The sequence below is a fragment of the Montipora capricornis genome, chromosome 2 (assembly GCF_036669925.1).
Source record: "Montipora capricornis isolate CH-2021 chromosome 2, ASM3666992v2, whole genome shotgun sequence".
NCBI lineage: Eukaryota > Metazoa > Cnidaria > Anthozoa > Scleractinia > Acroporidae > Montipora > Montipora capricornis.
This window is the reverse complement of record NC_090884.1, coordinates 43,045,864-43,067,121: the sequence shown is the minus strand read 5'-3', so window position 1 is coordinate 43,067,121 and position 21,258 is coordinate 43,045,864. Positions and strand designations below refer to the sequence as shown.

At 39.5% G+C, this 21,258-nt stretch overlaps 3 protein-coding genes across 3 annotated transcripts in view; all 3 read right to left on the bottom strand.

The window, feature by feature from the left end:
• Positions 1 to 974: 974 nt before the first annotated feature.
• On the bottom strand, positions 975 to 13,459 carry LOC138022768 (THO complex subunit 3-like). The gene is made up of 11 exons (XM_068869717.1): positions 13,328 to 13,459; positions 13,125 to 13,220; positions 12,842 to 12,965; positions 11,025 to 11,116; positions 9,122 to 9,190; positions 8,283 to 8,359; positions 7,147 to 7,227; positions 5,571 to 5,657; positions 5,246 to 5,324; positions 1,600 to 1,710; positions 975 to 1,107 (listed from the first exon to the last, which is right to left on the bottom strand). Exons 1-11 carry the CDS (start codon positions 13,412 to 13,414, stop codon positions 1,045 to 1,047), a joined length of 966 nt encoding a protein of 321 aa, XP_068725818.1. The 5' UTR covers positions 13,415 to 13,459; the 3' UTR covers positions 975 to 1,044.
• Positions 13,460 to 15,035: 1,576 nt separating this feature from the next.
• On the bottom strand, positions 15,036 to 15,713 carry LOC138037366 (uncharacterized). Its single transcript, XM_068883303.1, has one exon. It carries the CDS (start codon positions 15,711 to 15,713, stop codon positions 15,036 to 15,038), a length of 678 nt encoding a protein of 225 aa, XP_068739404.1.
• Positions 15,714 to 16,833: 1,120 nt separating this feature from the next.
• Positions 16,834 to 21,258, bottom strand: part of LOC138037365 (uncharacterized) — a 5,700-nt gene continuing 1,275 nt past the window's right edge. Inside the window, exons 2-5 of the mRNA XM_068883302.1 lie at positions 20,858 to 21,258; positions 20,085 to 20,307; positions 18,781 to 19,043; positions 16,834 to 17,147 (exon numbers count right to left, since the gene is read on the bottom strand). The exon at positions 20,858 to 21,258 is cut by the window's right edge and continues 184 nt beyond it. Coding sequence (XP_068739403.1) covers positions 16,834 to 17,147; positions 18,781 to 19,043; positions 20,085 to 20,307; positions 20,858 to 21,258 — 1,201 coding nt within the window. The remainder of the gene's footprint in view (positions 17,148 to 18,780; positions 19,044 to 20,084; positions 20,308 to 20,857) is intronic.

The following is a 21,258-nucleotide window of genomic DNA, read 5'->3' as shown; positions in this document are numbered from 1 at the left end:
TGTTGGAACAGTGTTTAACATAATGATCACGAGAGGAAATCAAATTTTTCCTTTAAGTGCTTAAGTTATCTAAGAAACCTTAATGATTAAAAGCATGTGGAGAGCCATTTGAAGGCTATTGTTTAGCTCTAGTGGAATTATCTCTGATTTTGCTGCTACTTTCCTAGTGCTCACGCAAAAAAAATGATGCCATTTATAGCCTCGGCATATTTGCCAAAAGGGGGATTCACGTTTGTAAATCAAATGATCTGACCCCTGGCCAACGCCATGAAGTCTGCTTATCCTTGGTGCTAAGAAAAGGGTGGAACTTAACGCTAGTGCACATGTGAAATATACTGAACATTGCCGTCTATTGTTAGCCATATTATCTCTTCCGAGTGAAGGAAATTTACATGGAGCCACGATCTGCACAAAGCTTTATCTTTATGTCCATCGGCCAATAAGAGGTAAAATAGACATCTGGTCGCAAAATCAATTAATACAAGTTCATGAATCTTTCTACCTCTCTTAAAGAAAAAGAAAGAAAAGTTAAAGAAAAATATATTAGCATTCGCACTGACAAACATTTTTTATGCGTGGCGCTGGTAAGCCTGAGATTCGTGCTTTTTTATTGGTCCAGCACGCTCTTGACGAGAGACTCTCGAAATAATCAAGATTTCCAAAGCAAAAGATCATCGCACTTACTGAAACAACATTTAACGAAGAAGCCACGGGCTTGTTGTAAAATTTACAACTGCTGACGCCAAAGCTTGGACATGCGGAAAACCGTGAACCTGTCCCTTTAAGGCTTCTTCGCAACTACCTGAGTCATTTCGTTAACACCGATGATCATCATGCATTTCAAGCACAAGAAGGGTGCCGGTATCAGAGGACGTCGTGAAAAAAAAGCTTTTAGTAGTTCAGGGATACTATCCGCGACATTCATGAAGTATGATTGACAAACTATCGACATAATACGTTAAGTTACACTCGCATTGGCTTCTAAAAGTGAGAGTTTAATTTCTAAAAGGAATGGTTACAATCAGAAAGTGTTATGCTCAAGGGTCAGGAAGCGTTGGCAGGTAATCCAAAGAGGCGAACGGTGCCTGCATCTCGATCATGTTTATCCTGGGAAAACAAAATACAATATTGTTATATCTTAGAGATGTTACAATCCCCTGCAAAGGTTCTAGGTATCATTGTTGCCAGGTGATAGTGCGCTTCGACACGTTGATTTGAGTTGAACTATATGGTTACTTTTACTGACTTTGACACTTTAACACTTCAAGAAGACGGACGGAGTGAAACTTGGACCAAGCAAAAAGCTATCTTTCAGGAACGGAAACGACGGTGAAGTTTCACCCACCGATTTTCGACTGACAAACGGACCGTCTTAGCTCAACGCACTTCGTAACTGGAATAAACGCGTAAACGAATTAATATCGTGTGGGACAACATTTCGCAAATACCGCCACGATTAAAATCATTTGAGGCTTCTTTTGGAATCCAAATCTAAACTATTTTAACGAACAAACAAGGGACAAGCTACAATTCGGCCTTGAAATAATTTAATGGACATTACTTAGTAGTGGGGTGACCACTGAAGATTTAGAACTATACCTTATCATCACAAGCGAAAGCCAATAGAGGCTTAGAAGGATGCCACGCCACTGTAAACGTGGGAGCATTACATGGTACTTCACATATTCTCTCACCAGTTTCCACCATGGCCTAAAAAAAAATAACCATTACAGATAACTAAGATCTGGATTTGCGCAATCACATTTTCGTTGGTTCGTGTGTTGTGCAAGCCTGGGTCTTTTCGCTTAGGCTTACATGCAACTCCCAAGTTTTCAAATAGCTGACAATTATCTTAACCCTGAACCCTAAGACACTTCATGGGGGTGGCACTTAACTACAGAAAGACAATGGTTGCTAAGGAAGCTTTTTAGTCAGAGTCCTCCTTCAATCAGGAGGCGCATGCACAACTAGTCTCAGTCCTCTGCCGTGCGTTTCAGTGAAAAACAGGTAAACGCTCCCAGGAATCGAAAGGCGGGTTTTCACCGGATGGGAACCGTCTCATCATGTTTCGTAAACTGTAGCATGGAATTTCTATTTGGACAAAAAATGGACCTGATATTAGACGTTTTGCTTTAAGATTTCAGGGTCCAAGATTTTTCAACTCTTTAAATCAAAGTATACAATGTTCTGCCACTATCTCTCTTTTTAAATCTAGTGAAAGCATTTTTCCTTAGCCGATTCTCTACATATAAACAATATTTATTCATTTATTTCTTTATTTTTGCTGCCTTTTGTATGTTTAGTGTGTCTTGTTCTGCTTGCTTTTTTATCTTAGCTCTTACAATTCAATCTGATTTCGCCGCTTATAGTCGTAAGTTACGGAGGACGCTCATAGTAATAAGCTTCTATGTAATGTTTAAAAAACGAGCAGCAGTGTTTTATCGGGGTGCCTTGCGGAAACACGCGCAGAGGCTGCGCGTTCTTTCCTCGCCGCTCTCTTGCATGTAGCCTGGACTCTAGCGTTCGCTTCCGCCTTTGAAACCCCCCCCCCCCCCCCGCTTTGACACTTTGCTGCGATGTATCTCGGTGATTGGCGATGTCCTCCCATGCACTGGTGTTGATTTGTGGAGATCGCAAGTCTCGCTTAATGACGTCCTTGTAGCGCAACAGCGGTCGACCCACGCGATGGACGCCCTCCCGAAGTTCTCCATAAAGGATTTCTCTTGGCAGGCGGTCAGGCTCCATGCGATGTGCATGGCCGAGCCATCAAAGGCGTCGCTGAATGGGCAATGATGGCATGCTCAGTAAGCCAGCGCCCTCCAGGACCTCGGTGTTGGTGACTCTGTCCTGCCACCTGATGAGCAGCAGGCGCCAAAGGCAGCGAAGGTGGATTGCGTCGAGTCGCCGCTCTTGTCTGGCATAGGTCGTCCACGACTCGCTGTCATAAAGGAGAGTCGACAGGACACAAGCTTGGTACACGCACATCTGGGTCCTTTCGCTCAACAGGTCACTGCCGATCCTGAAGCTGATCTCAGCATCGAGTGAAGTCGAGCTTGACACGGTGGAGCCCGAGTAGGTGAAGGTGTCCACAACCTCCAGCTCCGTGTTGTTCATGGAGATGACTGGGGGGGAGGGGGGGGGGACTCAGCACCTTGCGCTGATCGTTAGCCCAACCTCCTTGCAGCCGTGGGACAGGTTGTCTACGAGATGTTGGAGGCCCTCCTCGCTGCAAACAGTAGCTCCCGTATGAGCACCACATAAGCTTTGGTTTGGGCGCGGAGTCTGGCGATGTTGAAGAGTTTGCCGTCTGACCTCGTCTGGATGTAGACACCTGTACAGTCTACAAAGGTATACTGGAGCAACATCGAGAAGAAAATCCCGAACAGGGCAGGAGCAAGGACACAGCCCTGCTTTACTCTACTGCTGACTGGGAAGGCATTGGAGGTGGCCCCATCGAAGCAGACCGTACTCTGCATCTCCTGGTGAAAGGAGGTGATGATCGCCAGGAGCTTTGGAGGGTAGCCAATCTTCTGGAGGATCTTGAAGAGGCCGCTTCTGCTCACAAAGTCAAAAGCTTTGGTGAGGTCCACGAAGGCGAGGAACAATGGCTGCTGCTGCTCTCAAAACTTCTCAGGGGTTTATTTAGCTTTATCCACTCGTTTTATAACACCAAATTGTTCTGCAAGAGTTTGTTTATTTGTTTGAGCAGGTTGAAGTTTTGGCAGCTATTCAGCTGATGATACCCACCCATTTACTCACAAAGGACAGCCACAACACCGGGGAAGTCATCGCCTACTCTTCTCGAATAGTGTGTGGGTTCTTTAACGTCCTACAGGGAACTTATGAACATAGAAGATATTTGTGACACGGGGCCTACGGTTTATAGCGGACCATGGGTAAGAATTCTTGGGAAATCTATCCATGCGAGAAATTTGGTTTATGACGTCAGGTCCGTTGGATTGACTTTTTAATTACCGGTAGTAAGATTTCTGCTATTGTTCTAAACTGAAGAGAGAGGGAGTAAAGACTGTCAGTCAAACGGAAAATGTCGTTTGACAGTTTTAGTTAAAATTGTTGGTTATTGTTTCCAAGGCTTGTTTGTTTACTGCTGTTAGTTCAGAGGTGTTAGATCTGTTTGATCACTGTAAACTGTATACAGTAATGACCATTAATTTTGTACTTTATGCAGTTATTATTTAACAATTAGACCCGTAGCTCGCAAGAGCTATTGACCCGTGGACCTTGAGGGTGTTTTAGTGTCACCTAACTAGTCGGACAGAAAAGGCAATAATAAAGTTAGCAAATGCAAGTTGAAGAAATATTTATTTGGGAATAAAGCGTCACGCTTTTCGCTACTCGAGGACTATAGGCCATTTCGGAATTGCGCAGGGAACTGGCCGAGTTTCAAATTTGAACCAACCGATAAACTGACACCATCACATGAAAGATAACATTGAGATTGACCATCTGTCCAAGTTTGGTGCTTTTAGGTCGAACAGGACATTAAAACATAGTAAAAAATCCATACAACCTTTTCTAATTTTGAGGCTGCGTCCCCCAAAACCATATAAACTCTTAAAAAATTTTATCAGATTTGGGACAACTGGAAAATCCTGTCATGGACCTACTATTTGGAAATAGGCGAGGTGAAAATCACTTTGTTTGCCTATTTTTATGAATATTAAAGAAATCCTAAAACATTTTTAGAGTTTCTTGGTCTCTGTTCGACCTAAAAGCATCAAACGTGGACAGATGTGATAGTATCAATTTATTGATTGGTTCAATTCCGGAATGGCCTATTACTATTAGTCCTCTAGTCGCGTAGTCAATTAAAATGCAGGATTTGCATACAGTTGTAAGTCCACTCGTTGGTTGATACTAATTCCATACACACTATATTGCTTTCTGGGTTTAGAAACATGAGCTCCACTTTTAGGCTTGGCTAAATCTATAGATTAGTCCTTATCCGAGAAGGCTTGAAAGTCTAACCATTTGCGGGTGAAATTACAAAAGCAGCACTTTCTCAGGACTTAGTTATTTTAAGACCCTGAGTGTTGTTCCGGCTGGAGTCGACTCAAGACCTCCCTAATGGCAGCTCGGTTATCAACCAACTTAGCCACCGGTGAGCAGTGAGTAATTTAATTCGCGGCAAGATTTCGATCAGTAAACAACTGCTCGAAAGTTGACACAAGGATTTCACAACGAATTAAAAAAAGCCACTTACGACCAGCAAAATAATACTTACGATATCAATGATAAGATCCTCAGAGCCAGAAGCTAACATCTCACCATCATGACTAAAGCTTAGCGTTCTTACTGGCCAGCTACAGAAAGGAAACAAAAAGACAGCTTTTGTAAAAAAGAAAACAAAATATTAATGATGAAATAAACAAGAGGTAACAAAAAAATCGTGTTTTAAAAAATAAAAAATCAAGCTTTTTAAAACAAACATGATTCAGCAAAACAGCTATAGATGTAATGGAAAGATGGTGAACAGAAAATGAGAACGGAACAGGAACAAATGGAAAGATGAATTTCGAATGGTAGCACTGTAAATCCATTAAACTTACTCTAGTCTTGAGAATGTTCTAACACAGACCAGTTCATCCAAATCCCATAAACTTACTAAGGCATCAGCACTTCCAGTGGCAAAATACCTAATCAGATGCAGAAGAGAAAACAAAAGTGAGGAGGTACAATAATAGCCTGGAGACCTCCCCTCCTCTCCCCAGTCCCCTTGCTCTGCCTCCCTCTTTCCCTCTTAGCACTTGCCTTTTAGCACTTGATACACAGGCTTAGTACAATATCATGATGTAGGAATTTTTATGGGTTTCCATAAGACGTTTATCACAAGACGTGTCACCTTGGACTGACATGGCATGACCAAAAATTTTTTTTTTCCTTTGGATTTCAAAACTATGTTAAATAAACTAAATGACTCAAGTTTTAAGCCTTGATCTAAAAAAATGGAATTTTCCTATTTAAGTGTCCGCCATTACTAAATTCAAAATCTCGAGAGAACAGGATCAAGGAGAACATGACGTCAAAGACTCAATAGTTTAATTAAGAATGCAAAGGGTGTATACACGGCTGAATTAATATGCAGCACAGGAGTTTCGGGCTTTACACACTGAAAGTTTAAGCTGGCAAGTAAGCGTCATCACTTTTCCGAGACCAACCCTCTGAGGTCCAATTTGTCAGTTTGGAACGCGAGTAATGGCGGACAGTGAAATCCAAAAGTTACACTCAAAATAAACAGCCTTTGGGTAAAAATCAAAGCTCAAAATTTTGCCAGTCAAGTGTCTGGCAATCACACTTTCAAAATCTATAGCAAAAAAGGAAGAGATTTTTTTTATCATAGTAGCACTTTAAGGAGGCTCAAACCAGTTTCAACGCTTGCAAGTGACGCTCTTATTAGAAGGATCAACACCACAACGTTGTAGCATGTATTGGCAATATTGTGGCAGCAAATGAAACACGAATTATTGTTGAACAAGATACAGTCATTATTGTGATGTAATATGTCACCGTGGCAACGGGCAAACCCTGTAAAAACACCCATTATTTTGCCTTGGTGACCCCCATTTTTTATTTCTGAAAAGTAATCAGAAGGGCAAGATGAAACTTTCTGCAAAGTTAATTACAATTCTGTCAAGGGGATTCAGAGCCACCTTTGTGATTTTTTAAAGGTAGCTTTTAATCCTCTCGACAGAATTTTTTTAAACTTTGACGAAAGTTTCATCGTGTCCTTCTAATCTTTCCCGTTGCCAAGGTAACTTATTACATCACAATAATGATCACACCTTGTTTGGAAAAAATCAGTCTTTCATATGGTACCATAACATTGCTGTTACGTGACACAATGTTGTAGTGTTATTTGATCTAAACAGAGAGTCTTCTAAGTGTTGAAACCCTTTCGAGCCTCCTTAAGACAAATTTGTTTTTTCAAAAACACATGTAATAGCACACATAAATTATTGTTTCTTTTTTTCATTTTGCTAAATTGAAGACAAACGTTGCTCAATATACAAACCATTTCCAAGCTTAATACATAAAAAAATAAGAAATAGTGGGGCAACTGAATAAAATACAGAAACTGAAGAAATTTGGATCCTCTGCATCCTCTGGAACTCATGATAGGCTTACCTCCCCTTTGGATCAAATTTTATACATATGCAGTTGGCAGGATGAGCATGCAATGTCTGTTGTAGCTTTAAGTCCGGGTAACTGCAACAACAAGATATTTAAAAATATATTTTTTTGTTTTAGTTTTATACTTGGACTATAAAGGATTTATGTTACATGTATACAGTAATTTCTACTTTCATAGAGTTTAGTTGGTTTAGATTAGTTCTCTCATAAACATGCATGCAGGGTTTTCGATAGCTTAGGGTTAGGGTTTAGTGCTAGATTTCATGATGAAAGTACTGGACATGGTTATTTTCCATTGTAAGGCAGATTGCTTGTTGCATAAAGGGAATGAAACTTATAGGAGGTCTGTTCAAAACTCTCAGAAATGCTGTTTACATTCTTGAGATTAGAGAAAAAGAATGCCATCTGATTGATGATTCCAAAATAAGGTGATGTGACTTCTTGTTACTTTGAAGGATTTTTGGCGTGATTGTCTTATGTTTCTTCAGTCCATGACTTCCTGAGATACTCAAGTTCAAAAAGGAAAAAAACAGAAAGCCAATAAATCTTAAAAATTAATTTATAGCATGAGACTACCGGACGTAAAATTGTAACCACCGGCCTCCGGTCTCAAATGAAAACCCTCATGCATCTATAAGCAAGTTCCTGTATAAACAGTAAGCTCTTCATTGTTCACATGTTTAATTAATTGATTGGTTTATTGATGGACTGACAGAAGAAAATACCAGCAGACAGTTGATCAAGGACAGTGGTTTTATTACATTTGCCATGCTTCATGCCCTTCCACATTTCAGTGCTTGAAAGTGACACTAGTGCTGACTCACTCAAATTATTCCAGAGCTCATTCACTGGGACTGTTAAATTCAAAGAGCCTGTGCTTGTTGCAGCTTGATTAAAATACAAAAGCATACTTGTCCAAATGTCTTTAGCCGTTACCTTAACTGTTAACCCGGAGCACTACATTTTGTTCCTTTTTTGTCTTATACATGTACTGGTACTTTTGTCTTATAGACTACATTTTCATGTTCTTGTCAAGAGTTGTCTCATAAGTGAGGATTGCAGTTGTAATTAATATGCAACTAAAAACTACATAGAAGATTATTAATTTTAGTGATCTGCCTCTACCTTACCTTAATATATTGATACAACCATGTCCATTTGTAAGAAAAAATAAATCATTTGTGTTGTTCCATGATATTTCATTCACCTGTCAAAGTCCAGAAATCACATTAATAATTGTTGGTGTAATGTCTTAATACATTTATCTAAAATTAATTCAAGTCATTCACAATTTCTTGCACTAAATTTGGCTGGGAGAAGTGGCACTAGCACTGCCTCCCATCAACGTGACCTTGGTTTGAAACTCAGGATCATGCAAGGATTGAGTTTGTTGGTTCCTATGAGTATAAGGGAGAAGTGATCCTTGAACTCATCTGGACAATGTAAGCAATAATTGCTTAGATTTATTGACTCTAATACACTCCTGAAAAATAAAGGTGGCTTCAACATTATTTGAACCCAAGACCTGTGATGCTGGTGCAATGCTCTACCAACTGAGCTAAAAAGGTACTCAGTTGGGAACCGGTCAATTTGTTGTGCTCATGTGTTCACATGAAAGGACTGGATGAAATGAGGTTGTTTTTAGAGGCTAAACCAACAATAATTCACAGCAAATCAATGAAAAAACACATGTGCAGTCAAATGCTATAGACCCACCTCACTCAATGTCCAAACAAAAGATTTTGCCCATCAAACCTCTCATTCAATGTGAGGCTGGACGGGCAAAGACAATGCAAAGACAAAGCCTTTATTCCCCAAGGACTCCAAAATGGCCGCCGAGTGATAAAGGTGAATTGATTAATGAAAATCAATTTAATCACAAACATCAATAATCCAAGAAACACACGAAGGCTGCAAGCAATTATTAGCAAGAATGCGTTAAAAACTATAATAGTGAGCATTTACTTACTTCATATTTAAATTGTTCGTCACATCTTGCTTTATATGATCTCGCATCTATAAATGTTATGAGATCTTCCTGGGAAAAAAAAAATTCAACCAGATTGTTTCTAAGTCTAACAAAGGCTGTTAATAGTTACATAATGTGGACAACATTCTAACAAAGAAGGTGGTGTGGTCGAGATTTGTATGTGGCTGCTCGGGGTTTACAACCAGGTCTTACTATCAACTGGCTTTGTCCTTGGTGGTTCCAAAATAATGCAACTTCACAACTGACTACTTAATAACTGAGAGTGAGGTCGTTACAGCAAAATCTCAAACTGAGGCCTTGCTGTATCGCTCAGTCAATACAGCTAGGCCAAGGCTTGAGATTTTGCTGTAACGAACGAAGGGTCTGTGTCGCTGAACATTCAGCTTTGTTTTTATGAGTTAGGTTAAATGAACACACTGCTTACGTTTCAGTCACAAAGAGAGTTTTCAGTTGGTTTCCAAGTATACTTGCATTAATTTTCTGTTCATTTCGAACATTTGTAAGGTCAAGTCCCAACGTATTTCTTCGTATTTTAGATCAAATTGTCTTGTCAAATTAAATACGGTTCTTTCTCCGTATCGGTGTGTTTGGTCTCTTGTTCAACAAAACATGGCCAAGCTTATTAAGTCATTTATTATATGCTAACAGAACAGTTCTAAAGAAGAAGTAAACTAATTTTCATAATACATAATCGGCACATTGGCATTGCAGGAGAATAATGCCTTACCACTTAGCTGCTCTTAGCCAATCACAGAGTGCATTATATCGGCCAGAAACACTAGCCATATAGCAATAAGTTTTGTTAACAGCCAAATACAGCTGTAGTTGCTCCCTTTCAAGTGTTTCGTAGGCAGTTTGTGGGATGGCCATAAGGTATTTACTACTAGGTCCCCAGTGGTGATTATGAGGATGATGATGATGAATATGATGATAAGTCACCAGGTTCTCAAAAATGAAGCACCTATCCGAAGAAGTTTGGTTCAGGACAACATTTGATCAGCCAATTTTGAGCAAACTTGAAAAACAGCCTCATCAGTTACATGTACTTGGGATGTTCATGCCCTTTTGATCCTTATAATAGATATCGAAAACATGAAATGCGCCTTTCATCAACTTACAAGATTCAATACAAAAAAATCAATTACATGTACATGTATTATTCTTCTAAGAAACATGACTAAAGCAAATGATGTCTATCATTGTCAAAAAAAAAGAGACTCTTGTTACATGTAATTTTAATTTCCAGCAACAAAAAGTAAATAAGGCCTGTACGGTAAATTAAAATTTTTTTTGGCAGTGTGAATGCAAAAAACTATTCAACTGGGCCTGGTTGTTCAAAAGCCGATTTAAAGTAATCCCACTAAAGATTAATGAAGGAGTTTATTTCTCTACTCCCAAACGCTGTTCAACATTGATATTCAGCAAGAATTTATATCAGAAGAAGTCAATCTTGAAAAACAAAAAAAAAAAAAAGCAAAAGAAACTTTCACCAGAAAGTTGAAAGCATGAAGGAACAAAAGTTTATGCTAATCCTTGATTAAGTTAATCAGCTTTTGAACAGCTGGGCCCTGCCCACATGGTTGTTTAACCCCTTCAATCCTGAGAGGATGAGTGTGTTAACAACATCTAGGTCCACTACAAAATTATGTCACCTTTAAACTGTTCAATCATAGATTTCAATCTGTCTAATGCCAGATGATTTTACTCATCAATGTGGCCACTTCAGGGGAAAATGGGTCACGTATCTGAGAAAGTTTGTATTTCACCGAAATTACTGGCAAAACTTCAAGATTCCTGGCATTCACACACTTTGCTATATACCTTTCACCCCATATGCTGTCAAATGTGAAAAAAACTAGTCTGTGCGGTATTCGACAATGACCTTGTTTCCAACAGCTATGGTGTTACCATCTGGGCTCCAACAAATGTTGATATTCTCTCCTTTGGTATTTACAACAGATACACACTTGCTTGCTGGAAATAGACAAATTATTCTTGGTTTTCACGTGACGTCATTAAAATTAAAAATAAGGAATTATCAATCCTTTCGAGATTTTAGTTTAGTTAGTTATTACATGTACAACAACTGAAGACTTGTCTTTACACAAATTTCCCATTTGATACAATGTAGGACTTTTAGTCTTGTGATAAAGCAAGGTTGAATTTCTAAGCTTTTGTAAGACATGATATTAAAATTGTGGCTGAGAAAGCTGTCACGTAGGCTAAAAAAGTGACTTATCGGCTGATAATTATTTTTCAATCTGGACAGTCCTTCTATGAGAATAAGTACTCATATAGATGTTTATGAGCCCTCAGAAGATGACTACAGGCTACAAAACTTGATAACATATGTTTTTGATAGCTTCCGGCCACCATATTTGCACCCCTCACAGGGACACAAACATGGTGTCTCCATACAAAGCCTTATAAATTTGAGTACAACACTTCTTCAAATATCTCCCGCATGAAACATCGCACAGACTTGAACCTTTGTGAGACTGTTTGAATATTCATCTTCTTTTATCTCTTTGATTCTTGAATTTATTTGTTTGATGGTCTTGATGATGGTGCGACAGTAAAAACTGGCAATAGGATTCGACAGAGAAATGGGTCGGTCACAAATATAAAAAAAAAATCAATCAAGTCAAGCAAAGATGCCGAGTACAGCATACGTTGGAAAACTCAATGTGTATAAAAATTAATCATTAAAAACTCAATATTTCATTGAGTTACTGCATACATCCCTCAAAAATCAATCAATCAATTGGACAGTCTGTTACTTAGTCATAAGATCATTAATATTTCATCACTTAGTCAGCACATTCATCTGTCAATCAAGCAATCAGGTAGTCATACAGTCAGACATTGGTCCACCTATATATTTGTTGGTCATTCCACATGTCCATCAGAGAGTCAGTTAAATGATCAACAGCATCATTTCCCGTGACTTCATCCACCACTATCAATGAGGTTTATTGGCTGCTGAAACAATGACTTCTTTAGTTCAGTGGTTGCCAAGTTGGAAATTATCAAAACAAATTTGACAAAAGCATTTGCAAACAGGGAAAAACACTATGGAGCAACCACTTTGGATGGTGATTTTTTGGGCGGAAGGTACAAAAGACAGGTCACAAGTCACAGGTCACAGGTCACTGTTAACCAATACAGAAAGAATTCTAAACATTCATTTAAACTAACCTTAATTAGGCCTAAAAACAAAAGCCTTTAGGCCTAATGTTGCCATTTTCAAATGGTTAGAGTTGTTTCTGTGTTGGTAAAACAATGACCTGCAGGCTTGTGACCTGTGTTTTGTACCTGCCCTGAACTTGGGGCAAACTTTCCTTTATGTGTCTGTTGAGTTTGTGTGGTTGGTATACAGTATAAGGACAGGCACAAGCTGCATAATGCTTCTCGACAAACTATCCCTGTTAGCATATCTTCAAAGACGCACTCAACTGGATAGTTCAACCAGATGCATTTAATTGCATTAATATATATAATGCATCTTGTGCGCGTCTTTATACTAGACTTATTCAACAGATGCATGAGAATTGCTTGCTGAAATTAGTCCCAGCTAAATTATGCATCTTGTATAGTTCGTCCTGCCTTTTCACCAGATGGAAAACAAAATAGACAGATTATGCATCTCTAGTATAAAAATGCCCATTGAATTAAAAATTAGATCGAGAAAATACTTACCTCTGGCGTCCCATATTCTGATTGTTTTATCACCTGATGCTGTCACCAGTAAATCAGAGTTATTTGGGTGCCAGCAGAGCTGATCAACACTCTCTCCATGACCTTTGTGATTTGTCTCTTTAGTCTAGGAAAATCAAAGCATAACGAATCTTTTATGCTAGCTGACACTGAAGAGAAAAAACAATAAATTTGAAAATATGTGTCTTTACCTTTGGTAGAGACGAGTGTACAGTGTACCTTACAAGAGAGGAACTTGGGATTAATATTTACTATCGTTACTTACTAAACGGTCCTTCTCCAAAACGAAAATGCTAACAGTTCTGTCAAATGAGCCTGAAGCCAGTCTTCTTCCGTCACAACTCCACGCTACAGAATGAACCTGGCCATCATCAGATGTTACATTTTTAACAATAAACAAAGGGAAAAACGCGAAACATCAAATTCAACTATCATATAACGGACTGGAAGGCTAATTCCTGCACCCACCTTAGCTGTGTGAGCGACAAAGTCCTTAGTTCTCGAGTTGTTTTCGAAATACCGCCTCATTTCGTTCAGGTAATCGTTGGGCGCCATCTTGTATTAATTTGGCTCCAGCTTTCTCGCAGTATTTGTCAAGCATCGTTACAAGGAAAAACTGGAACTGGCACTGGAACTGGAACTGGAACTTGAAATGGGGTAAGATTCCATTTGCCTGCGAGGCAGTCGTTCGAAGGGAAAGGGAAAGGAGAACGAGGATGTCGCGCCAATCCTCGTTCTCCCCCCGGTTCTCCCTTTCCCTTCCCCTCCGAACGCCTGCCACGCAAGCTGGGGTCCCGTTCGCAATTCAAGTTAAAGGGTTTTCTGTAATTAATTCAATGACAACGACTATTATGGGCGTCTTCTTGTTGTTATAGGTGGTGGTTGGGGTGATATGGGGGATAAAATATGGAGCTGATTGTCTTTTTTTTAAATTGGGAACACTAATTTCGACCTCTAAAAGGCAGATACCACGCGGCAACTCTATTTCGTTTACCTTTCGTTGTGCATTTCTTTGTGCCTATTAGTTTCTGAATCAATTTAATCACAAGATCTGCGGTAATAGTTGCGTGCCTGGTCCTTTTAAATTAAGGAATCGCACGACTCATACTGTAGCTATATAGAGAATACACATGTTTAAAACAATTCTTTTTTTTAATTCAAATGTGACAACCATTACAACAATAAAAGGCTGAAACTCTGTTTGCTACATTTAATACAATTGGTATCTTTGTTGTAACCATTCAGACCATCCTTGTTAATTGTCGCTATTTGCGTAGCATCATTTGCAATTGTTACCGGACGTTTCCGAGCGAATAGAGTGGTTGGGATAATGTCGTTTACCTTCGACGACAGACCCCATTGCCAACTCTTGCTCTACGCACTGGACCTGCCAGCCAATTTTCCCCTGAATACTTTTAATTTGGGGCTCCTGCATCAGGTTATCGGAAATGAACGCTCGAGCTCAATACGTTCGATGCATGGTATTCTTTAAAAGCAGCTTTGGTAGATAGTGGTAAAAATTATTTCCTTTAATTAATGGTAGTTCAATTTCATTTTGACAACAAGATTTCCGAGTGTTTTCAACTGTATCCTGAAGGGATTTTTACCGTGTTAAATAACGTTATGTATCTTATCTATCTAACTTCGCACTTAAAGGCATTTTCTTTTACAGTTTTCTTTGGGCACAAGTACGATGAATCAGGAGACTAACATTAAAGTTGTGATTTTTGTTAGTTTTAAATAACAACGTAGCTGTCAGCCTCCTGTTTCATCGTGAATCAGCTACTTGATATACTCTTTCCCTGTAAAAGTAAAGTAAAATTAAATACAGATTGACCTATAATCAACGTCCGCAATCTCTTGATACAGTTAACGAAGTACAACTGTATGCCCTCATTCCCGGTGTTATCCTCGTCGGATAATTGACCCATGCACGGGTACAGTCGGTAGTAAAACATGTTCTAAGTCTTACGACCAAAGTTTTAGGATTCCTTTCTCCTTCAAAATAATCCTGTTTCAAAGTTTTCATTACTGTCTGAATGATCAACTTGCAGTATCTTCAATTCTGTGTAGTGTAATGACTTACGAGGCAAAGAAGTTCAAAGCACAGCACGGAGTTGGGAGGGACTTTCAAATTCGCCCTCGCACTAAAAGTGCAATCGAGCTCAAGCAATAATTAATTCGTAATGGTAGGATAGACTCGACAGGAGTCCTCCTCGCTAGAGCACTTATCAAATTGTACCATGTTTTCTGAAAAGGAATCGAATGAACTAGCATCTGATGAGGAGCCGAATGCTGCTGGGAGTTTTTGTTCCTTGTGGATCCTTTCGCAAGATGAGCTATCGTAAGATCCTGAAAAGCTGCGATAAGGCTGTACGATGATTAGTCTCCCTTGGGTTATACCTGGCTTAACCTCTGCACTTGATGCTCTCGAGACATCGTTCTGTGTGGACGAGGAGGAAGTCGAGTCCGATGACGAGTCACTATTTCTTGATCCGTCACTCAAAGTATAAGTCTCCCTTGAGGGGTTCTCCTCGTAGCTTGGAGAAACACATGAAGATCCACTACGAGTACCAAAGCTACCGTCGCTACTGTTGGATCGGACAGAACTGTTTGAAGATCCCGAGACGGGATAGATGAAGTGCGCACTGCTCGGAAGGGAGTTATCACTAATTTCCTCAGCAACGTCAAAAAGACAAGGCGCTACACGATTTTTCTTCTGGCTGAGCAATCTTCTCCGCACCATTGGTGAGTTTCTGCGCATCTTTTCCGCCCTTTTAATTCGAGCGGTCTTTGCGCGTTCCACTTTTTTATCGGTCATCAATTCACTCGAAGTCTCACTGGATTTCGACATTGATGAACTTTCTTTAGTTTGGAAGCAATATGCGAAACAATTTCCCATTTTGGAGGTTTAGCTCTTCACGGTAAACCAGTTTTGAGCTGAAACATATGCAAATGACGTTTCTCAATCGATTTCCATTGTTGTGTCACTCACGTGAAATCAGAAGGATTGATTGCACGCGCACCATCAGTTCCATAAGGCGCGCGCATGGCAAGTTCTTATTTTGTTGAAGGTCGTTGAAGGCAAATCCGTCCTTTAAGGACAGCGCATATTGTGCATATGTTTTGCGCATCTCGAAATACTCGGGTTTCGTATCGGTGATGCTTACTAATACAGAGATATTTTTGCGCGGTTTAAAACTATCCGGAGAAAGTAGATCTTGGTAAGTACTCCGATCTTGGTATCCAAAAAGAAAATTGGGGGTAACCATGCAATTTTGAGAGATAATTAGGCTTCAATTTGAGAAAGAACGCCATACATTGCTTTCAATTATCTTTGAAAAATGCGTGGTTACCCCCAATTTTCTTTCTGGATTTCAATATAAGACTTGTTAAGACCTACGTTTCCTGCATAATCATGCAACGGGGTAAAAATACCTTTGAATTAGTAGGCACCGTCCTTAAGGCACATGCCCTGAAGCTATTGAGCACAAATTACCGCTCAGACATTTTGTATGACCAAGACTAATTCATCAGAACTCATTTTGTTTGAAGTCCACATTTATTAAAATCCAAATGAAATACCATTTACAAACGATTAAAACGTTTAAAAGTACATTTATAAGGCATTCTCCAAATTTTTGACATTTCAGATTTTCTGAGCAACGGCCGAAAATGATGTATAATTTTAATGTGCGAAGTAAGAGAAGTGTCATAAAACGAAAATCAATTTGATTATTTCGGCCAATCACCACGTTAGCAATCAAATGAACCAATCATAACGAAGGGCAAACGAATTCAGACGGCGACAATAAGCGCAAGAATACACGGGAATAATTTTTCATAGTTTTAAGAAGTTCTATTCTAATCAGATGCTCACTTAAAAAGCGCTAAAATGGACGTCCTCTCGATGCATTCCAAGTCTCGACCTTATGAACCAGTCAATATTCTGCTTCTTCATTTGCTTACGGGCCTTAAAGTTTTGTCCAATTCATGTTAAGAACGTTTTTCCCTCCACCCAATATTGCATAAGTGTCATTTTCATTTGTAGACTCCGATGACTTCACGGCTAAATCTTCGAACACTGCCGAACAATTCGAACCAGGACTTGTATCGCACTGGAGAACGCTGGCGTCAGCTTCATTTTCCAATAATCTGTCACTCCTTTTATGTTTTCGACGCCGACAAAAAATGCAGTATATGATGAGAAAACTTACACAAATGACAGCGAATATTAATACCATTGCTGTAACGGTAACCAACATTCTTGATTCTGCCGCAGAAAGAGCTGAAACCAGAGGCGAAACTATTAAATGACTGACGAAACTTGAAAATGCATTGATTGACTGACCCAAAATGGCCTCCATTTAAATATTCTTTTGTTTTATTCAAATTAGCCCTTGATGCCTCGTTCTTAAGCTTAAAAATTCAAACGAATATTTTATCTTTGAACGAGGCAACAAGGACCAGTTTGTATGCGAATAAATCAGCGGCCATTTTAGAATAATAGAATAAGCTGTATAGGTTGGTTCGCATGACACAAAAATATCTGTCCTAGGTCATTTCGAAAAAAAGAAAACCAAAACAGCGTACTCTTTTGACGACATTTTGTGGATAATATTTAAGTCACCAAGTGGAAGTTACGTAATAATAGGTAGAATCAAGTGGCTGAAGAGAGATCTTTATGGTATTTAGGGGTAAGGTAAAGAATGCAATCTTTCATTCAACTTTACCAGAACTTGTCACTGAGATTTAAAAATATGAGTAAATATACACGGATTTCTCTTGGTTCATGTTATTCCTGTTACGTTTTTGTTGGTGCAGGTTTAACGTGGTTATAACAATATTCGCTTCTTTACCATATACTGCCCTCTTTTCCCTGCTTTAGAAAAACCGGCAACATTTGATTCAGCTGTTAAAATTGAAATACAGTTCATCCTTGTTCTCTCTTCAATATCATCGTTATCGCCATTGTCATTTGAATAATAACAACACAAACATTATTATTTAAGTGTCGATGGATTTAGCACTAAAGCACGAATCGCAGACACTAATGAAATAGCCCACTTTCGATATAGTAAAATTCAATACTAAACAAAAGGCATCATCTCGAGGCTCTGGGGAATAAATGTAAGGATTTGTATGAGTTTATTCCCCAGAGCCTCGAGATGGTGCTTTTTGTTTAGGACTGAGTTTTAATATATCGAAGGTGGGCTATTAACTCACGCAAATCAAATCAAATATTCCTGGTTTGCATCCACGTGATGAGACCACCATTTTAGTGTACAGAACAATAGAAAATGGCCTCACAAGTTTTTGCATAATAATAGAGTCAAATTCCCAAAAGACATTTTACCGCATTGTTCTGTACACCAACATGGCCGCCGTGACGTCATATGCAAACCATCAATTGGTTTTTGTGGAGAGCGGAAAACCGGAGAACACGGAGAAAAACCCCTCGGAGCAGAGTAGAGAACCAACAAACTTAATCCACATATGGAATCGAACCCGGGACACATTGGTGGCAGGCGAGTGCTATCACCACTGCGTAACCCCTGCTCCCCTGTCATAACCGTTGTCATGGTCAAAGATTGTTATCATCGTCAATAGGGAACTTAAGCACATGCGTTTTTGAGACGCGGACGGCAACCGGGAGTGAGCTGTTTTCCCTTTTAACTTGTCTTCACACAACCACACTTGCGTTGCTAAGTATCTTTTTCTCCATAAGGGATGATTACCGGTAGTATAAAAATCTGGGAGACACCACTGTCCTGGCACGCTAAATGTTCTGTTCCGGTTGCCGTTCGCGTCCAAAAAACGTACGTGCTTAAAGCTCCCTATTTTCAAAATCATCACAAGAACTACTGTTTTTCCAAAAGGTATCACTTTGGTTTCTAGCTATTTCTTTCTCATATACTCACCTTTCTCTGGGAATTCCCCAGTAAAAGGTCCTACAGTAGAATGAATTAAATCGCCTTTTTTAAATTGCATAACTTTCCTGGTTCCTCTACAACCCACAGCACACGCTGAGCTTGGTTCACGACCGTCACAGCGCACAAATGTGCAATGAATGAACAAGGTTTTGGCCTCCTTAAAGTGTGATTTGACGATCTTAAAGCTGAATTCTTGTGACAGGGAATGGCGTTTAAATATGAAGTTGCACAGCCTTGGTTTGATCTCGCAACTGAGAAAAGATCAATTTATGAACAATAAGTTATTTAAAATACCAAATGAATATCTGCCTCATTGTTTAAAATGGTAGCTTTAGAAGGAGACCAAACAAAATTAAAGTGCTACTATGACCAATAATAGTCCACCATTACTAACTTTAAAACTTGAGAGAGCTGGATCGAAGAGAAAATGACATCAAAGACTCACTAGCATAAGAATGCAATTCGTGTGTACGCGGCTGAATTTATATATGCAGCACGGGAGTTTCGGGCTTTCAGACTTCCAAACTCGTGTTTTGCATATATAATAAGCTGCATTTACACGCTGAAATTTTATGCTAGTGACTAAATGACGTCACTGCACTTCTCCCTGGATCCAACCCTCTAAGGTCCAATCGGTCAGTTTTGAACGCGAGTAACATACATTCAAAGTAAACAGCCTTTGGATAAAAATCAAAGCTCAAAATTGTGTTAGTCAGGTGTCAAGCAATCACACTTTCAAAATTTGAAGGAAAATAGAAAGTGATTTCTTGATCGCAGTAGCACTTTAAGAAGTTTTGTTTAATATGAACAAAGCACAGTACATGCACGCGGGCTTTAGTTGCTGAGTCTACATTTAGTAACATGGTGGACTCAAAGAGCTCTGTAAAATTGCTTTCGACTGCGTCTAAATCAATTTTTGCGCCCAAAATATCTTTCCCTGTACAACGAAGAGGGCCTCCCAGGGGAATCTTTGTTCCCTATAAAAATTTGCTAGTGTTCCCTCGTTCCCGAAATAACTTCCAAACTTGTTCTTAGCATTTTGATCCCTAAAATGGTTTAAGTTCCCTTGTTCCCTAAGATATTTTGTCTTTGTTCCCCTGCTCCCCGGTTCAAATTAGCCATGTTCCCTTGTTCCGTCCCCCAACCCCTGGGAGACCCTCAGGGAAAGTCCTGATATACGTACCACCCTTGCCTCAATCAATTGTTCATTTGGAAAAGGATCTAGATTTAACTTCAATGCCTACAGCGAAATAAATGTTGATATTAAAGCAAATGCTTCGTTCCTTTCTTACCCGCTCTTGATGAAAAGCTGGCCATCTTGCGTTGCGTTGCGTTGCGTTGCGTTTGGGGATGTATAGCAGTCTTTTATAGCGAGCTCAAATCTTGTGTTTCCATTTCTTTGCTCCTGAAGCTGTGCTTGAAAGGTCACTTTTACTCCATGCCTCACCGCCGTCATTGCGCTTTGATCAGCTGCAAATGTTACACCTTCGGGATTTGTGACATTGGAGGTGTTGGCTACGATTGAGATATCAAAGCAAAATTGGTGAATTAGGACTCCCTCATTCAGTCTGCCAGTCATTGACTAGTATACCTTTAAAATTCTGGGGTCTAAAGGACAATAAGCTAACGGTTTGAGTTAAAAAATTTCTTTTATGTATATTCAATGTGAAATAGCTTGAAAGCCACGTATATTTCCACTTCGAACAAAGCAATTGATGTTACCTTTTATGTTGTGTGTAAAATTGGGTCTTACGGTTCAAATCAGTCGTTTTTACCAGTTTTAATAAGGGGAAACTAAGTGAGTTTAGCCAAAGTTGGTAGAAGGTTCAAACGAGCTCTATAAACCTTGGCTAAAGCAGAGTTATCCAGATAATAAAAAACAGTTTTCGTTCTGGTAAAGCAGGGTCAACTTTTGAGATCCGTTCTACCGCTTAATTCCTGTGTATCCGGAAGTCGGGGTAAATCCGGCACCAAGTATGACCTGGAATCCAGTTCCCTGGGAAAATGACGTCAGTGCCCAGTGCCGTCTGACCTGTTGAAAATCGAGGCTAGAAAAAAGACTCACTGGGATGAGCTTCTCCCGGACTCGGTTTTGCTGTTGTCTTTTGTCCATTTTCTGTTTCAATAAATCTGCTTGCCCCAAAAAAACGAAAAGTTCCCATTTTCGTCTGCGTCGTTGGCAATTTAAGTGAGCGGGATATTTCTGTTTGACCATCTTGTTCACCATCTGTTCCTTTGACTTCTGCAGCCTCATCAGAGGCTGTGACATTTTTGGTATTTGTTGCATCCTGAAGCAGATTTGAGCTGCTGATGATTGCTGTCACGTTATTATAAATAGTGCATTCGAGTCTTAGAATTTGAGTTAATTTCTGTGACTGATTGTGTTCCTTAAAATATAAGGTCAGAAGATTGGAGTAAACCCTTGAGCCATTGGTGGATGTTCGTCGAGTCGTACCACATTCAGCA